This window comes from Moschus berezovskii, chromosome 18 (genome assembly GCF_049115385.1).
Source record: "Moschus berezovskii isolate FMDL1 chromosome 18, NW_MosBer_1.0, whole genome shotgun sequence".
NCBI classification, from domain to species: Eukaryota; Metazoa; Chordata; class Mammalia; order Artiodactyla; family Moschidae; genus Moschus; species Moschus berezovskii.
Window position 1 is genome coordinate 69,266,077 of NC_142477.1, and position 18,739 is coordinate 69,284,815.

The window sequence follows — 18,739 nt, forward strand, 5'->3', positions numbered from 1 at the left end:
CATGAAAAATTATAGAAGCAAAAATGGATGTGTTTAGATTTATAGGAGACTGTAGTTTTATATCCTTGATAAAATGGAAATGGATGTTCAGAATGCTAGGGATATTATTTGTATTATCTCGTTACATATATTTTAATTTTTTGTATGTGTAACAGTCTGATTACTTGCTATACTGGCAGACAGGTTTATTAGGAATCACTTCAACATAGCTGGAAGTTTCTATAATATGTTTCCTGTTTTTTTGTGAACTGTGGAAAACTAAGTCTCAGATTGCATAACACTTGCTTTTGGCATTGCTTTCTGTTTCCAACAAATATGTTCAGTTCTTCTTATTATCACTAAAAGAAAACTAAAACTGCTGATTGTAAAAGAGTTGTTGAACTTAGTTTATATTCTTTCATTTCACCCATAAAATTTCTATTTCTAATGTTTTCTTTGTTATTACTTGCTAATTTAACTTTGTATTGGATTAAATGGCTTTAAGATTTTCTAGGGTTGTATAGTAGTCTGGTTCTGTTAATTTTCCATTAGTTGAGGTCATGGAGTTGCAGAGTCGGACACAACTGAGCGACTAACACACAGCCAATAGTCTGTTGCTGCTCTTTTATTAAAATTTTACCGCCTTTCTAATATCTCAAGTTAAGTTTACTGAAAGACTTAAATTAGCGATTATGAAGTGTTCTGTGCTTATGTGATTAGTAAATGCTGTTTTGACTCAAAAATCAAGATTTTGTTAAAGTATAGACTCTGAGTTAAATAATCAGGAATCCCTCAATATAGGTTAAAGGGATTGACATGGGATTTGGTAATGGTCCATGTTTATCTTTCCTAAATTCAATTCAGTTCAGTTCTGTCACTCAGTTGTGTCCAACTCTTTTCGACCCCATGGACTGCAGTACGCCAGGCTTCCCTGTCCATCTCCAACTCCCAGAGCTTGCTCAGACTCATGCGCATTGAGTCGGTGATGCCCTCCAACCATCTCATCCTCTGTCATCCCCTTCTCCTGCCTTCAATATTTCCCAGCATCAGGGTCTTTTCTAATGAGTTAGCTCTTTGCATCAGGTGGCCAAAGTATTGGAGTTTCAGCTTCAACATCAGTCCTTCCAATGAATATTCAGGACTGATTTCCTTTAGGATTGACTGGTTTGAGTCCAAGGGACTCTCAAGAGTCTTCTCCAACACCACAGTTCAAAAGCATCAATTCTTCGGTGCTCAGCTTTCTTCACAGTCCAACTCTCACATCCATACATGGATGCTGGAAAAACCATTGCTTCAACTGTGCGGACCTCTGTTGGCAAAGTAATGTCTCTGCTGTTTAATATGCTGTCTAGGTTGGTCATAGCTTTTCTTCCAAGGAGCAAACATCTTTTAATTTCATGGCTGCAGTCACCATCTGCAGTGATTTTGGACTCCAAGAAAATAAAGCCCTAAATTACACTGCGTTTATTTTTTTAAATTTCAAATATGTTTCATTAACGTGTCCTTAATAGTGATTATAGAGTGTTTATATGTGTGTTGTGAATATATGTGTATATAATGTACACTTTATCAAAGCCTATAGTATTCCTTTGATACAGTTTAAAATTATACAGTGAGGAGCAATGCTTAACTTAAGGAAAACAGCTCATTTGAACATTGGAATTGCATGTTAGTTATGTTTAAATAATTTTGATCTCTTGTTAAACTAAAAATCTTTTTAAATTTTAGGGGGAAAAAAATAGTGGCTTTGATGTCCTTTACCATAATATGAAACATGGACAGATATCGACAAAAGAACTAGCAGACTTTGTAAGAGAAAGGTATGTATTTTTTAGTAAGTCATTTAATAATTCATATTGAGAAACATTTCAAAATATGAATAATTGAGAAAATTTTTAGTTGGATTTGAATAAAAGTAATCAATTACTCTTTTAAAAAAGTACACTTTAGTTACACTTTAAAGTCGTGGTTCTCTGTCATCTATACGCTGCGGGCTAAGTAGTGGCTCTCAGTGGCATTGATCTGGTTTGCAGATCACTGCTTGAGAATATTATCTATATATTTTTTATTGAATATGCTAGCAAGGTGATAAAACTGAGGAATTTTGTAGGGTAAGAATTACTGTTTCTTTAAACAAGTATGTCATTAAACATACTAAAATGAAAAGACTTAAGTTTTCTGAATTTGTCATTTAGCTATATAGTTTTATGACTTATTTTAAAAAATCCTTAATAATATGTTTTTTTTTAATTGGAGGCAAATTACTTTACTATATTGGTTGATTTTGCCATACATTGACAAGCATCCGCCCCGGGTGTACATGTGTTCCCTTTCTTGAACCCCTCTCCCACCTCCCTCTTCCCCATATCCTCCCTCCAGGTCATCCCTGTGCACCAGCCCCAAGCATCCTATATCATGCGTTGAACCTGGACTGGTGATTCATTTCACATATGATAATATACATGCTATAATGCCATTCTCCCAAATCATCCCACCTTCACCCTCTCCCACAGAGTCCCAAAGACTGTTCTATACATCTATGTCTCTTTTGCTGTCTTGTATACAGGGTTAAGGTTACCATCTTTCTAAATTCCGTATATATGCGTTAGTATACTGTATTGATGTTTTTCTTTCTGGCTTATTTCACTCTGTATAATAGGCTCCAGTTTCATCCACCTCATTAGAACTGATTCAAATGCATTCTTTTTGATGGCTGAAAAATACTCCATAGTGTATATGTGCCAAAGCTTTCTTATCCATTCATCTGCAGATGGACATCTAGGTTGCTTCCATGTCCTTGCTATTATAAACAGCTGCATGTGTTTTTAAATTGTGTAAATTTACATAACATAGTTTTCTTTAATACTCTTAGAATATAATAGTCAATTAAAAACTATTAGTATAAGCATAATTTAATTTGATTAAGGCTATTTTGTGGCTGGTCTCACTTGGTAATTTTTATGTGAACACATTTAAAATGTTTTCCTTGCTAATATAGGGATATGTTGCCTCTAGATACAATACACCATTCATTTATTCTTTCTGTATATGTCCCGCATCTCCTGTGTGCCAGGCATTTGTGTGGATTTGGGGAATGTGGCGATAAGGATTCAGCTTCTGCCTTCTTGGAGTTTATCAGCTGGTAGGAATTGGAGAACTAAGTATTTAACATTAGACAAATCCTCTTTGACTTCCACCCTAAGCGCTGTGGATAAAGCTGTCCCTTACTGACACACTTTCCATCAATGGAAAGAGTAAAAGGCAAGACTGTGGAACTCTGCATCTCCTGGCCCATCCTCTAGCCTCCTTCTCGACCAACAGTTACATCACTACTCTAATTATCTACCTTGAGACCAACAGGGCAGTTGTAATTATACCTTTTAGCCTTGTTTGTGTCAGTTACTATAAGAAGTCCAGGACTCCTGGGTCATCCTTTGTTGAGAATCTGACCCTTGAATGTTTCTGTGGGCATTGAGAAAACACCTCCTTCCACTTGACCGCTCCTGCTGTATTTTTCTCTGTAGCACTTAGCACCCACCTGATGTGAGTGATGTTTTACTTATTTAGTCTGTCTCTCCCCACTAGAATATAAACCCCACAACAACAGGGTTATTGTTTTTTTTTCTTTTTTGCTTATTGTTCATCATCCTGCACTTAGGATAGAGCTTGGCCCTTGGTAGGCCTGCAGGAGACATTTTTTGATAGCATGCATTTCTGACAGCACTGTCCTGATTCAAGCTGTCATTATTGTTGCCTGGGCTGTAGCAGTAGAGCCCGACTGTCCTGTCTGCATTCATTGTTCTTCTCCTGCAGTTTATTCTCTGTACTGCAATTGGAGGTTTCTTTTTCAGACTACAGCTTGAAAGTTCAAAGTGAACTCTTTCAAAGTTCAGTTTGTTACTTCTGTTGAAACCACTTCAGAGGCTTCCCATTGCTTTTAAGAGGCTTATATGGTATGACCCCAAATTGCCTTTCAAACTTTAGCTCACCAGACTTATGCTTATTTAGACTCCATTTTCCTCTCCAGAAACATTGGCTATTTTATCGACAGGCTTTTATCAATTGAAGTTAGCAGCAGCAGCAGCAGTCCTTTGTACGTACTGACTGTAGAGGTCAGCAATGTATTAATGCTCTCCTTTCCAGGGATGCCTTTCCTAATCTCTTTGACTAGGTCAAAATCACCTTTTATAATCTCTCTTAAGATCATGTATCTCTTTGTAGTATTTATAAAATGTTGTAATTTCTTATTTTTGTTATTTGTTTCTATGTTCCCCTATAAGGGAAACAGTATACAATATTCTGGTGTATCCTAGTGCCTAGCACAGAGCCTGAAACAATTGGATACTCATATTTCTTGAAGGAGTGAATGAGAAAGAAAATAGAAAAGATACACACACAAACATATACTCTGCACTAAGAATTCGCATGTGTGTGTGTGTGCGCTAAGTTGCTTCGTCGTGTCCGACTCTTTGCGACCCTATGTATTAATAGGGTCTTTGTGAGCCTGCCAGGTTCCTCTGTCCATGGGGTTCTCCCAGCAAGAATACTGGAGTGTGTTACTATCTATGCCCTCCTCCAGAGATCTTCCCGACCCAGGGGTTGAACCTGCCTTTCTTACATCTCTTGCACTAGCAGGCGAGTTCTTTACCACTGGTGCCACCTGGGCAGCTCAAGGATTTGCATACACTATCTCATTTAACTGTCAAAACTCTAAGTCTCATTTTATAGATAGACAACTGGGGCCCAGAAAGGTTAAATAACTTGTTAAGCTAGTTCTCTCATACCCTTGTAATTCTTTCCTCCCCTCTTCCATGCTTTCTTCCTTTCTCTTTCCTTTCTCCTTTCCTCTCTCCCTCCCTCCCTCCCTCCAGCTTTATTGAGGTATAATTGACGCACAATTTATGGCATATATTTAAAGCGTAGAGTTCGATACATTTTGACATATACATGCACTCATGACCATCACCACAATCAAGATAGTGACCATATTTATCTTGCCTTGGTAATTCCTTCCTTCTCTCCCCACCCCCGATCCATAAGCTAATACCAGTTTGCTTTTGATGCTTAGGTTAGTTTGCATTTTCTAGTATTTTATCTAGATGGAATCACGCAGGATATACTTAGTTGTCCAGTGCTTTCACTCAGTATAATTATTTTGAGATTGGTCCATGTTGTTGCATGCATCACTAATTTATTCTTTGCTATTGAGTAGTGTTCCATTTATGGATATATGGTAATTTTATCTGTCAAAGGAAGTAAGTTATACCTATTTTTTGAACTTTGAATTAATTCTGTAGTAGGTATTTTTTCTGACTTCTGTTATTCCGCACTGTTGTGAGATTCATTTGTGTTTATTTATGATGCTGTTTAATATCAAATTATGTAAATATACTGAATGTATTTATCTATTACTGTTGACAGACATTTGGGATGTTTCCAGGTTTTTGCTGTTACAAGTAATACTGTTTTGAATATTCTTGCACATGTGTCTTAGTGTACACATATTTATATTAGTTAATTATCCTGGAGTAGAATTGGAACAGGATTCCATGGACAGAGGAGCCTGGTGGGCTACACCCAATGGGGTCACAAAGAGTAGGACATGACTGAGCAGCTGATGCTTTCAATTTCACTTTCCTTTACCCTGGAGTAAAATTGCCAAGTCTTAGAGTATGTGTATGTTCAACTCTAGTAGATAATGCCAAAGAATTTTCCAAGGTGGTTGTACCAATTTACAGCAGCAGCAGCCTTGTTGGAGAGTTCCAGCTGTTCCATGTCCTCAACAACACTTGGTTTTGTCTATCCTTTTATTTGAGCCATACTGATAAGTAGTACTCGTGGTTTTAACTTGTACGTCCCTGATGAATAATGAAATTGAACATCTTTTCATATATAATTGGCGTCTTTTCTTTAATGAAGTATCTGTTCATTCTTTGCCTATTTTTCTGTTTTTTCTTTCCTTTTAAAAAATACATTGAAAAAAATTCTTTTTATATTCTAGATAAAAGCAATTTGTCAGTTATTTGTTGCAGATTTATGTAAACATGCTTGAGTTTTATATTTTGATTTTTATGTCCAGCAGCCTGGAAGTTCTTACTTATTCTGGTAATTTATCTGTAGATTCTTTCGGATTTTCTGTGTGTTCAGTCATCTTGTGAAAATGACAGTCTTACCTCTCCCTTTTTAATCTGTGTATATTTTATTTCACTTCGTACTGCCCTGACATGCACCTCCAGTGTAATGCTGAGCAGAGATGGTGATGAGAGGAGCCCCAGTCTTGTTTCCAGCGCCACATCACACTCTTAAATATTTATTTCAGTTCTTTTCCCTACTGTTTATCAGATTGTAGAAATTCTATATATTGTTTTGTAACGCTTTTGTTTTCCTTTTCAAGAAAATCATGAATGGATGTTTTCTTTGTTTTTTATTTCTTTTGTTAATCTGAATTACATTGAATTTTGAACTTTCCAATCCTGATATAAGCCAAATTTAGTGGAGATGTATTAATCATTTTTATACATTAGTAGAGCTGTTTGCTATTTTACTTTGTATATTTGCATCTATATTTATGAGTGAGATGGACCTGAAAATTTCCTTTCTCTAAATGTCCTTCTTAGGTTTTGCTAATCAAGGTTTGTTGGCATCATAAAATGAGTTGGGGTATATTCCCTATTTTTGTATTCTCTGGAAAAAATTTGTGGAAGATTATAGTTTCTTCCCTATGTGTTTTATAGAATTTGCTGTTAAAACCACCTGGGCTTGAAATTGTCTTTGTAGGAAAGTTTTAAATCATGTATTTAATTTTTAAAATAGTTACAGGACTATTCAGATATTGAGTTTGGTAAGTTGTCTTTTAAGGAGTTTTCCCTTACGTAAATTTTCAGATATGTTGGCAAACAGTTTTTCTTACTATTCTTTAGTGAACCTTTAAAATTGTCTGCAGGGTCTACCCTGATGTCTTACTTTTTATTCCCAATGCTGGTTACTTGTGTCTTCTCGCTTTTCTCATGATCGGTCTCATTGGATGTTTGTCTGTTTCAATAGTTATTATGAAGAACCAGTTATTAACTTTGTTGGTCTCTTTTTATATATTTATTTTCTGTTTTGTTAACTTCTGTTCTTTATTTCCTTAAACTTTGTGTTCAATTTGCTGTTATTTTGCTAAATTTTGGGGGATGGAGGCTTAATAATTTTCAACTTTTTTCTTTTCTGATGTATTTATTTAACTCTATATATTTCCCTCAAGCCTTACTTTTGTTGTACTCCATTATTTTTGAGAAATAGGATTTTCATTGTACTTTGTTTAAATATATTTTTAAAGTTTCATTGTGTTTTCTTTCTTGCCTCTCTGGGTTATTCAGAAGTGTATTTCTTAATTTCCGAATATGTGTTCATTTTTAAAGCTTAATTGCATTGTGGTTAAAGAACATACTCTGTATGATTTCAGTGTTTTGAAATTTGTTGACACTTGATTTATGGACCACGATAGAGTCAATTTTAGTAAATATTTTTATGTACCTGAAAGTATTTTGCGTTTAGTAAATATTTTTTACCTACCTGAAAGTATTTTGCATTTGCTAGATATCAAGTTTCTCTATATGTTATGGTAAATTTGTGAATTCTGTTATTCAATTCTAATATATTCTCATTGTTTTTCGTTTTTTAATCGTGCTTATTTTATCAGTTTCTGAAAGAGCTGTTTTGAAAATCTCATATGTAGATTATGAATGTTCATCTGTGTAGTTCTGCCACTTTTTGCTTTGTATGTTTGGGGCCATATGGATAGAAATTTAGAACTAGTACATCTTCAGGTAAACTGAACTTGAAAAAAAAATTCATTCTAAAGTTTCCGATTATGTCTCTAGCAGTGTTTTTTTGTGTTGAAGTCTTCTTTATTTAAAGTTTCATCTGTTTGCATTTAGTTAGTATTTGCATGATTATTTGTATTTTTTTTCTTACCTGTATTGTTGTGGTATAGATGTGTTTCTCGTTTGTTTTTAAAGCCATTTTCACAATCTTTATTCTTTAATTGGATCGTTTGGTCCTTTACATCAGTGTATATTTAGGCTCAAATCTGTTGTGTCAGAGGCTGTCAAACTTTCTGTGTAAAGGCTTTTTGTGTCATTTGGTGTCTGTTGCAGCTGTTCAGCTCTAGTGTTTTTTTTTGTTGTTGTTGTTGTTGTTGTTTTAATGTATTTATTTCGCTGCACTGGGTTTTAGTTGTGGCATGTGGGATCTAGTTTCCTCACCAGGAATCCAGCCCAGGCCCCCTGCATTGGGAGCTCAAGAGTCTTAGCCACTGGACCACCTGGGAAGTCCCTCTGTTCTTTAATACAAAAGCAGCCACGACCCACATGTAAATAAATGAGTATGGATGTGTTCTAATAAGGTTTATTTATGAAAATAAACAATTGGCCAGATTTGCTGATGGTGCTGCAGTTTGCCAGCCTCTTTACTATTTTAATATTTTTTTCTGTTTATCTTACTTGTTTTCGTATTTTGTCCTTCTCTTTCTTACCTTTTGGCCTTAAATTTTTTTATTCTATTACATTTTTTTCTTCTCTCACCTTAGAAGTAATAGCCTCGTTTTTTAGTGGTTAACCTAGAGATTGTAACATACTTCCTTGATGTATTAACTTCTAGTAATTGGTACTTTTATCATCTTCCTGAAAACGCAGGAACCTGAGAACACTACCACCTCCTGACTTATATGCTTTATGTTCCATTAGTGAGTATGTGTGTTTAATTTTTTGCTCTGGAAATTAAAAGTTTTCTATTTTTAAAAAACACTTTTATTGTGGAAATGTACACTTATATGCCATTTTTGTGTGTGTTTCTTTAGCTTCTTATTATAAACCATTAAGTAATGAAATGTAATGTAGTTTCAGCATTTTTTAGTATTTTCACAGTCTTGTTTAAAACAGTTCTCTGACATCAAATATTACCTGTCCATAGACACTTATGTGTAAGTGCCCATAGATACTTATGTATGTATCTCTAACGGCTAATGATTTAGAGGACAATAATAATACCCAGCTAAGAAAATTAATGATAATTAAATATTTTTAATGTCTAGTTTATTTGTTCAAGTCATGTGGTTATGTTTTTTATATGTTTTGTATAGTCATTTTTTAGATTTATTAAATTATTTTACTTTTCCTCTGATGCTTTTGTCTTGGATCGTTTTTTTTTTCTTTTTAAAAAACATCTTTTAATAACCCTTAATGTGGATTTTCTGGTGATAAATTCTCAGTTTTTGTTAGTTGGTCATATCTTAATTTATCTTCGTTTAAGAAACTTTTTATTATGGACACTTTCAAACATGAAATATTAGGGTAAAAGAAAATGTGAAAGCTATGAATATGCAATTAGCATGTTCTAGGATGTGGGACCCTCTATAGAACAAATAATTTGGTTCCTTCAACATCAAAAAAACAGTAAGGAAGGGGTGAGGAAACTACAGATAAAGAGACTCAGAAATCACATCAATTAAACATGATGTATAAATTTTGCTGTGATCCTGACTGGAGAAAATCAATTACACGTACTATGCGTGTATATGACAGTTGAGGAAAACTGAGCACTGACTGGATATTTGGTGACATTAGAGAACTAATACTATATTTTTAGATAAGGTAACATTCTGTGGTTATGTTTTTGAAATTGCCCTTAGCTTTCACAGACACATCTGAAATGCTAATGATGAAATGCAGTGTCTTTGAGTCTGAGATCTGCTTTATAACAATTCAATAGTAGTGGTATGGAATAGACAGAACAAACCTGGCCATGGTTTAACCATGCTGAAGCACAGAGATTGCAACATGGAAGTTCACTGTAGTAAGATCGTAGCTTCTGAGTAAGCTTTATACATGTTTGAAAGTGTTCATAATAAAAAGTTTCTTAAATGAAGATAAATTAAAGATATGACCAACTAACAAAAACTGAGAATTTATCACCAGAAAATCCATATTAAGAGGTATTAAGTAAAGTAATTTGCCTCCAATTAAAAAAAAGGAAAAAAAGAGGTATTAAAAGATATTTTTTATTTAATTTTATTTTTTTTAATTTTTAAGTTTTTATTTAATAAATGGTACAAAGCACAATGCCAAAAACATTAACAGTTAAAATTTCACCAAATGAAAAAAATACTATACACAGTTGCAAAAAGCTACATTAAGTTATTTTACAACTGCTTCAAGCTGCAAAAAAAAAAAACCAATGCCATACCTAAGTTATCTCTCTCTCAACATAATGCCATTTATATTATAAACCACGAGCTCCCCATCAAAAGACGGGAACTGCTTTTGTTAATTCATTCATATATATATATATGACTCTATCACTTTGCTATACACCTGAAACAAACACAGCACTGTAAATAAAATATACTACAATATAAAATAAAAATAAGTAACAGATCTTTGGGGCTTTACACCGAGTTAGAGTTCCTATCAGAGGGATAACAGCACCACAGCCGCACTGAATCCTCATGAAGGAGGCACACGAATGACTGGGTTACAAGAGTTACAGGAATGAGAGCGGCTCATTTCCCAGAAACCACAGCTCACAGAAAACCAACAAAGGCACGAGACACAGACCATTCACTTATGAATGTGTAAAACTCAAGAAAGTCCACATCACTCCTACAACATGTCGAAAGTGCCTCAGAATTCACACAATACCAACTTTCTCATGGTTCTGGTTAAATTACATATACCAGTTTATAACAAATGACAAAATCTGTAACTCTGTTCAAAGTTTTAAAAGATTATTTAAGAATGGTTTCTTGTATTTCTATGCCACCTTTATAGTTCTGGTTTCTCATTTCTTAATTAGTAAATTCAGCGTGCAGGTTCTATCCCAGGCTAATTTATACACTTCCGGAAGGAACGGCCTCTTAAATCCACAGAGTGTTGAGGTGGGGAGCCCCCAACCACGTCAGATTCGTTTTACATATGATAATACATGATTCAATCCATTCTTCCAAATTATCCCACCCTCGCCCTCTCCCACACAGTCCAAAAGACTGCTCCACACATCCAAGTCTCTGCTGTTGTCTTGTATACAGGGTTATCGTTATCCTCTTGCTATATTCCATATATGTGTGTTAATATACTGTATTGGTGTTTTTGTTTCTGGCTTACTTCACTTTGTATAATAGGCTCCAGTTTCGTCCACCTCATTAGAACTAATTCAAATGTATTCTTTTTAATCGCTGAGTAGTACTCCATTGTGTACTTCACTGTAGTAAGATCCTAGCTTCTGAGTAAGCTTTATACATGTTTGGAAGTGTTCATAATAAAAAGTTTCTTAAATGAAGATAAATTAAAGATATGACCAACTAACAAAAACTTGAGAATTTATCACCAGAAAATCCATATTAAGAGATATTAAGTAATTTGCCTCCAATTAAAAAAAAAAAGAAAAAAAAAGGTATTAAAAGATATTTTTTAAAAAAAGTAAAATAATTTAATCTAAAAAATGACTATACAAAACATATAAAAAAACATAACCACCTGACTTGAACAAATAGACATTAAAAATATTTAGTTATCATTAATTTTATTAGCTGGGTAATATTATTGTCCTCTAAATCATTAGCTGTTAGAGATACATACATAAGTGTCTATGGATAGGTAATAATTTGATGTCAGAGAACTGTTTTAAACAAGACTGTGAAAATACTAAAAACTGTTGAAACTATATTACAGCTCATTACTTAATGGTTTATAATAAAAACCTAAAGAAACACACACAAAAATGGCATATAAGTGTACATTTCCACAATAAAAAGTGTTTTAAAAATAGAAAACTTTTAATTTCCAGAGTAAAAAATTAAACACACATACTCACTAATGGAACGTAAAGCGTATAAGTCAGGAGGTGGTAGTGTTCTCAGGTTCCTGCGTTTTCAGGAAGATGATAAAAGTACCAATTATTACTAGAAGTTAATACATCAAGGAAGTATGTTACAATCTCTAGGTTAACCACTAAAAATCAAGGCTATTACTTCTAAGGTAATAGAAGAAAAAAATGTAATAGAATAAAATGTAGCAACTAGATAAAATTCAGTTCAGTATTTTGATGAGACTACTTCATCGGCAATATGTATACTTCTATCAAAGACATATAATATTTTGGTTTTATCTCTTTCGTGATGTTAGTAGCCATTGATGCTCATCACCTAGATCCATTATTTTATTAAGGGTTTACTTTCATTTGTATTTTTGCTGGGTATAGTATTTTAGTTGGAAGATTTTTTTGTTGTTGTTATTTTTTAGGAGCAGTTTTAGATGTACAACAAAATTGATAGCCAGGCTCCTCTGTCCATGGAATTTTCCAGGCAAGAATACTGGAGTGCGTTTCCATTTCCTTCTCCAGGGGATCTTCCTGACCCAGGAATTGAACCTGGGTCTCCTGTATTGCAGGCAGATTATTTACTGACTAAGCCACTAGGGAAGCTAATTGAAAGGAGGTTTTGTGTGTGTCCCCGTCCCCAGACACATAGCCTTCCGATTATCAACATTATTCATCAGAATGATACTTTTTTTTTTTAAACCAAGAATGAATCTACATTGATAAATCACAATCATCCAAAATCCATAGTTTACCTTGGGGTTCAGTCTTGGTGTTATACATTTTATGGGTTGGTCAATGTATGTTGACATATACCCATCATTATAATATTCTGCAGAGTATTTTCGCTTCTCTAGAACCCTTTGTGTTCTGTTTTAATGTTTCCATAGTTTTGCCTTTTCGAGAATGTCATATTGTAGTTGACTCTTAAATAGCACAGGTATTAGGGGTGCCAACCCTCCATGTAGTTGAATATCATGTATATTTTTACAGTGGACACTTCGTATCTGCAAGTTTGTATCCATGGATTCAAACAGTTGTGGATCATTTAGTAACCTGTGTCCAAGTGGTCCCACACAGGTCACACCTGTGGTGCTCAAAGGTCAACTGTAGTTGGAATCATACAGTATGTAATAGTAGCATTTTTAGGTTGGCTTTTTTCAATTAGTAATATGCTGAATAATATTCCACTGTCTGGATGTGAATTATTTATTCATTATTTATCCATTCTATCTGTTCTACTGAAGAACAGACATCTTGGTTGCTTTTCAGTTTTGACATCTCGGTTATGAATAAACCTACTGTAACCATTCTTGTGCGTGAACATAAGTTTTCAACTCCTCTGAAAGCAAGGAACACAATTGCTAGATTGTGAGGTAAGAGTCTTGTGAAGTGGCTATATTATTTTGCATTCTCACCAGCAATGAAAGAGAATTTCTGTTGCTCCACATCCTGGCTGTTGTCAGTGTTCTAGACTGTGGCCATTCTAATAGATACATAGTGGTATCTTGTTTTAATTTACGTTTCCCTGATGACATATAATGTAGAGCATCTTTTCATATGCTTATCTGTCATCTGCTTATTATCTTTGATGAGGTGTCTCTTAAAGTTTTTGGCACATTTTTTAATCAGGTTGTTTTCTTACTGTTGAGCTTTAAGAGTCAACAATATATTTGGTATAACGTGTTTTTTTTTTTCTCATTCTTTTGCAAATAATTTATCCCAGTCTGTGGCTTGTCTTCTTATTTTCTTGACCTCATCTTTCACAGAGCTGGTTTTTATTTTAATGAAGTCCAACTTGTCAATGAATTCTTTCATAGATTGTGTCTTCAGTGATTTATCTAAAAGGAATCACCACAGCCAAGATCATCTAAGTTTTCTCTGATGTCATTTTCCAGGGGTTTTATGGTTTTGCATTTTACTAGATTAAAAAAAATCCTTCAAAGTTTATTGCATTGTTTACTGTTCAGATGTTAGCTGTCAGTCTAATTATTGTTCCTTTGAAGGTAACATTTGATGGTGGGAAGGGTTTAGCTGCTTTTAGATTTTCTTTTTGTCTTTGACCTTCTCTAGATTTACTATGATGTGATTTATCTTTTTATTTTTATTTATGTGTACATATCTTTTTATTTGTCCTCTTAGGATTTGTTGGGCTAATTTGAACCTGTGGTTTGATAGCTTTTATCAGTTTTGGAAAATTCTTCAGCATTATCTCTTGTAGATATTTCTTCTGACCTGTTCTTACTTTCTTTACATGTCAGACATTTTTGCATTGTCCTTTGTCTTTTATTTTTCTTTTCTGTTTCCCAGTCTTTTGTTTCATTGAGCTTTTCTTTTTTTAAAATTAACTTTTGTTGGATTGTAGTTGATTTACAATGTTTTATTAGTTTATGTTTCACTGAGCTTTAAACCAGAATAGATTCTTCTCACCTCTCTCTGGTTTACCAATTCTCACTACATTGTATTGGAGATTGGAAATGGCAACCAACTTCAGTATTCTTGCCAGGAGAATCCCATTGACAGAGGAGCCTGGTGGACTTAGTCCATGGGGTCACAAAGAGTCGGACACAACTGAGTGACTAACACACACTACAGTATATTAAATCTACAGTTTAACTGCATCCGTTGAGATATTAATTTTGGTTATTGTATTTTTCAGATATAGAATATATACTTTTATAATGCATAAACTCATATAGTCTGAGCTTTATAATATTAACATTTGGAACATTGTTAAATTTGTTTCTGCTGATTGTTCATCTTATCTTGTTTCTTTATGTGCCTGGTGGTTGTTTGAATGTGTTTAAGACAACCATGCAGGGTCCAGTATCAGAGTTTGAAAAGATAAGAGTTTGTAGTCACTTTGAGAGCTTGTCTACTTATGGTTCATCCTTAACTCCTTATGCTTACTCTTTGTGTCTCAGTTTAAAGGATATGGATTTTCTCATGCTTCCCACCTGTGGCAAGTGGGAAGCTAGTTTTAGATCCCTTACCTTGTGAGGCTTTGCTCCATTTCTCAGTCTTAGCTGCCTCTTCTAGATGCCCCCAGGGAAAAGCTGCCCTACATATCTGTCTCTCTCTGGATATCCTTCTCTTGGATCTTGGCTTACTGATTCTTAACTGGTCTTTAGTTCTCTGATGCCCTTTAGGCATACCCCCCACCTCTCCTACTTTTCTCCTTTCTCATTGGAAGGTTTTTAGATCAATTTGCTATTACTGGAAATTGAACTATTTTTTCCTTGCTGTTTAACTTATTCACTGATATATTATTTCTTTCTTTTTATTTTATTTATTTATTTGCATTACAGTAGTTTAATATGAACAGTCATAACTAATTAACAGTATAACAATATTTTACAACTGAAATAATTAAAATAAACTATAAAATTACTACATAAAACAGGTCTGATCTAGCTTATTTACTTTCTATAATCTCTTCAGTGCTGCAAAACCTTTTATTTTTTTTTTCATGTTTTAATAAACACTTCGTCTTTTTGTATAGCTTTCTTTTTCATCACAATAATAGAAATATAACACCATATATCACTGTAAAACACATTTCCACATAAATGCTGATAAGCACAAAATATTTTTCATCATTTACATTTAAACTGTAATAATATATGGCAAGATTAAAGCTGCAATTATTTCTGTATTAACTTTTTAAAAATTATCAAAGTACTGCTCTTGTAATATAGTATATTAAAAAGACGCCTAGAAGTTTAAAGTAGCAGAAAAAAATCACAGTGCTGTCAGTGAAAGGCAGTTACTATTAATAGTTCCTTTTTTTAAAAAAGAATTTTTGTGGGGTTGGGTTTGGGGAAGAGTTTGGAGATAAGCTTATTTTGGATATTCTGAGTTTGAGGTGATTAAAATATCTAGGTAGAGTTATGCTTGAGGCATTTAGATATTAAACAGATGATTTAAGAACAGAGTGTAGATCTGAATTTGCACATTAAAATCAATGTTAGTTGAACCTATCAAAATAAATAAATGGAAGGCAATGGTGGTTGTAGACGTCCTCTGTTAAGGGTAGCACAGATTGAGAAGGGATAGGGTAATTATGGGAGAGGACATGAGTGAACTCCGGGAGTTGGTGATGGACAGGGAGGCCTGGCATGCTGTGATTCATGGGGTCGCAAAGAGTCGGACACGACTAAGTGACTGAACTGAACTGACTGAAGATAGAAGTTAACTTTTGTAGAGTTGGAAAGGCCAAGATAGTATCATATTTTTCATTTGTATGTTATGTGCCTATGGGAACATTAATGGCTTTGGTTCAGTTTTTTTTAGCATAAAATTCTGTATGCTGAATAATAGTATGTAAAACACAATGTTATAGAGTGAAATATTTATTTGTTATTAGATCTAATCACAGACTAGATTAAGAACTTGAAGTTCATGATCTCAGACTTGCTAATAGTCTTGTGCAGATGACTGTCATCAATCTCGTATTCGATTAAGTGTGCATAATCATGAAATCACAGTGTTAATAATAAAACTAGTTAAACACAAAAGATTTTCATACTGAATCAGTTTGTATATATAGAGAATATAGGAAGCAGTACTTTTGTTGTTCACATAACCGTTGGTACTAAAAAAAAAAAGAGTGACTTTATACTGAAGTTTCTTGGTGACGTACATTATTTTAGTTCTATACCAGACAAGTTCTTTAAATAGATGTACACAAAGGGCATTTAAAGATAGATCAGAAATTCATGACCACATACCTACTTATTTTTAACATATACTTTGAATTATCTGTTTATTTCTGCAGTTGTAATTATTTTGTATTTTCTGTGTTTGGTCATTAAACAAGAGCCCTTACAATATGGATATTTGATTTAACAGAGCTACAATAGAAGAGGCGTACTCCAGGTCAATGACAAAACTAGCAAAATCTGCAAGCAATTATTCACAACTTGGGTGAGTTAATTTCTTTGAGCAGCCTTTTCAGTGTTGATTTAGCTAAAGTTTTTGAGAATAATACATTTCCATTAAAGATGTAATAGTTCATAAATATAAAATATATAATTATTTGTTTAAAATATGCCTATATGAATATATTCTTGACTTAATAGAAAATACAGCTGAATTTGCTGAATAAGTTAATGCAAAATGAAACTTACTTTTTCCCCTTTAAAACTACATAGTCTTTCAGTAGTATAATTTTGGGATTATACATGTTATGTGTTATGCACATTATTCTGGTTTTCTGTAAGTTCATTTACATTCTGTTGAACAGTGGTCTTTAAAAACTCAATATAAATTTTATTGAAATGATTAAAATGCATTAGAAATGTCAGTTAGGATTTTATAGACTACCTTTAAATTTTCCTTTTAAAAATACGTGTTCAGGAAATGTTTTCTTTGAAAAATGAATATTATTAATAAGAATATATTTTAAATGAGGTATAGTTATAGCCATAACTCTGGAAAGAGTAATTGTGTAATTTGAATAATAAGTCTGGAAGGAATACGTAATCTGACTTATCTAAAATTGGGTAAGATATTATATTTTAACTAAGATGTTAAAATAGTCTTATATTTGTTTAGTATACAGATTTTTACAGTGAGACTCAGTGAAAGATTCCTCTTCATCTGGGATTCTGATGAATCTATGATTCCCCTGAAATTTTGTATAAGATTTTGTGTAGGTCTTAATCCATACTTCTGATGAAGGGGTGTATACCAGTTATCAGATTCATATATGGTTCTTACGATCTAAAAAGCTGGTTAAGAATGACTTTTATGAAAGTATTCTCTACTGTAGTTGGACGGGTTTAAACAGAAGTCTCCCTAGTTTGTAGCCCAGATAAAGGGGAGTAGGGCTCGTAGTTCATCCTCGGGGTGGTGACACTGTCCATTATGTAAGTGCTAATGGCCACAGCCAAGAGGATCTTCTGCAGTTCTGTTTTCACCAAGAGGAGAGTGGAGACTGGTAGTTGATGGCTGTGCTTGTTTTTTCCTCCCAGTTGTCCTGCAGTTACTGGTTCCTTCCATGCAACTTCTTTCTTCCTTCTTTTTCCATCTCTCCTCACTTTTTTTGCATCCTCCTCTTTTTAACTCCTCCATGTATACTTTGCTTCTTCTAAACATAATTTCTTCTTTACTGACCAGAGTAGACGGGCCACAAAATAACTGGAAAAATAGAAACCAGCTTTATTAATATTTTAAAACAATTCTTATTGGAGTCTAGTTGATTTACAGTGTTGTGTTTCAGTTGTACAGCAAAGTGAATCAGTTATCCATATATATATATGTATGTACGTATGTGTATATATATGTCTTTCTCTCTCCAGTCCTTTTAAAATTTCTTTTCCCATATGGGCCATTATAGAGTATTGAGTAGAGTTCCTGTGCTATGCTTGTAGCATAGGTGCTTATCAGTTATCTATTTTATGTATAGTAGCATGTATATGTCCATTCTACATCTGTGACTCTACTTCTGTTTTTTGTTTGTTTTTTTAAGATTCTTTTCCCATGTAGGCCATTAACAGAGTATTGAGTAGAGTTTACTGTTAGTTATATTTTATGTATAATGGTGTGTATATGTCAGTACCTATCTCACAATTTATCCCCCCTCCCCCTTTTCCTGGTCACCATAAGTTTGTTTTCCACTTCTGCGACTCTACTTCTATTTTGTAAGTAAGTTCATTTATGCCGTCATTTTTTTTTAGATTCCACACGTGAGTAATAGTGTATGATATTTGTCTTAGTTCACTGAACATGAGGCCATAGTTTTAATCTAGGAAATTCTACCTTATGTTTAGTTATCAGGTGGCAGGTAGAAAAAAACATGTGTTTCCTAATAAAGTTACTGACAACATTTCTGTCTTTGAAATGTATGCCTTTCATGAATAATTGATGATATTTCATTTTTTCTGTTAGTGTTGTAACTTAA

At 33.7% G+C, this 18,739-nt stretch overlaps 1 protein-coding gene across 2 annotated transcripts in view; it reads left to right on the plus strand.

The window, feature by feature from the left end:
• Positions 1–18,739, plus strand: part of FCHO2 (FCH and mu domain containing endocytic adaptor 2) — a 140,321-nt gene that overhangs the window by 16,815 nt on the left and 104,767 nt on the right. The window contains exons 2-3 of one of the 2 annotated variants that reach the window (XM_088827749.1): positions 1,708–1,799; positions 16,687–16,761. In XM_088827749.1, coding sequence (XP_088683875.1) covers positions 1,708–1,799; positions 16,687–16,761 — 167 coding nt within the window. The remainder of the gene's footprint in view (positions 1–1,707; positions 1,800–16,686; positions 16,762–18,739) is intronic. The other variant, XM_088827750.1, reaches the window with a different exon arrangement.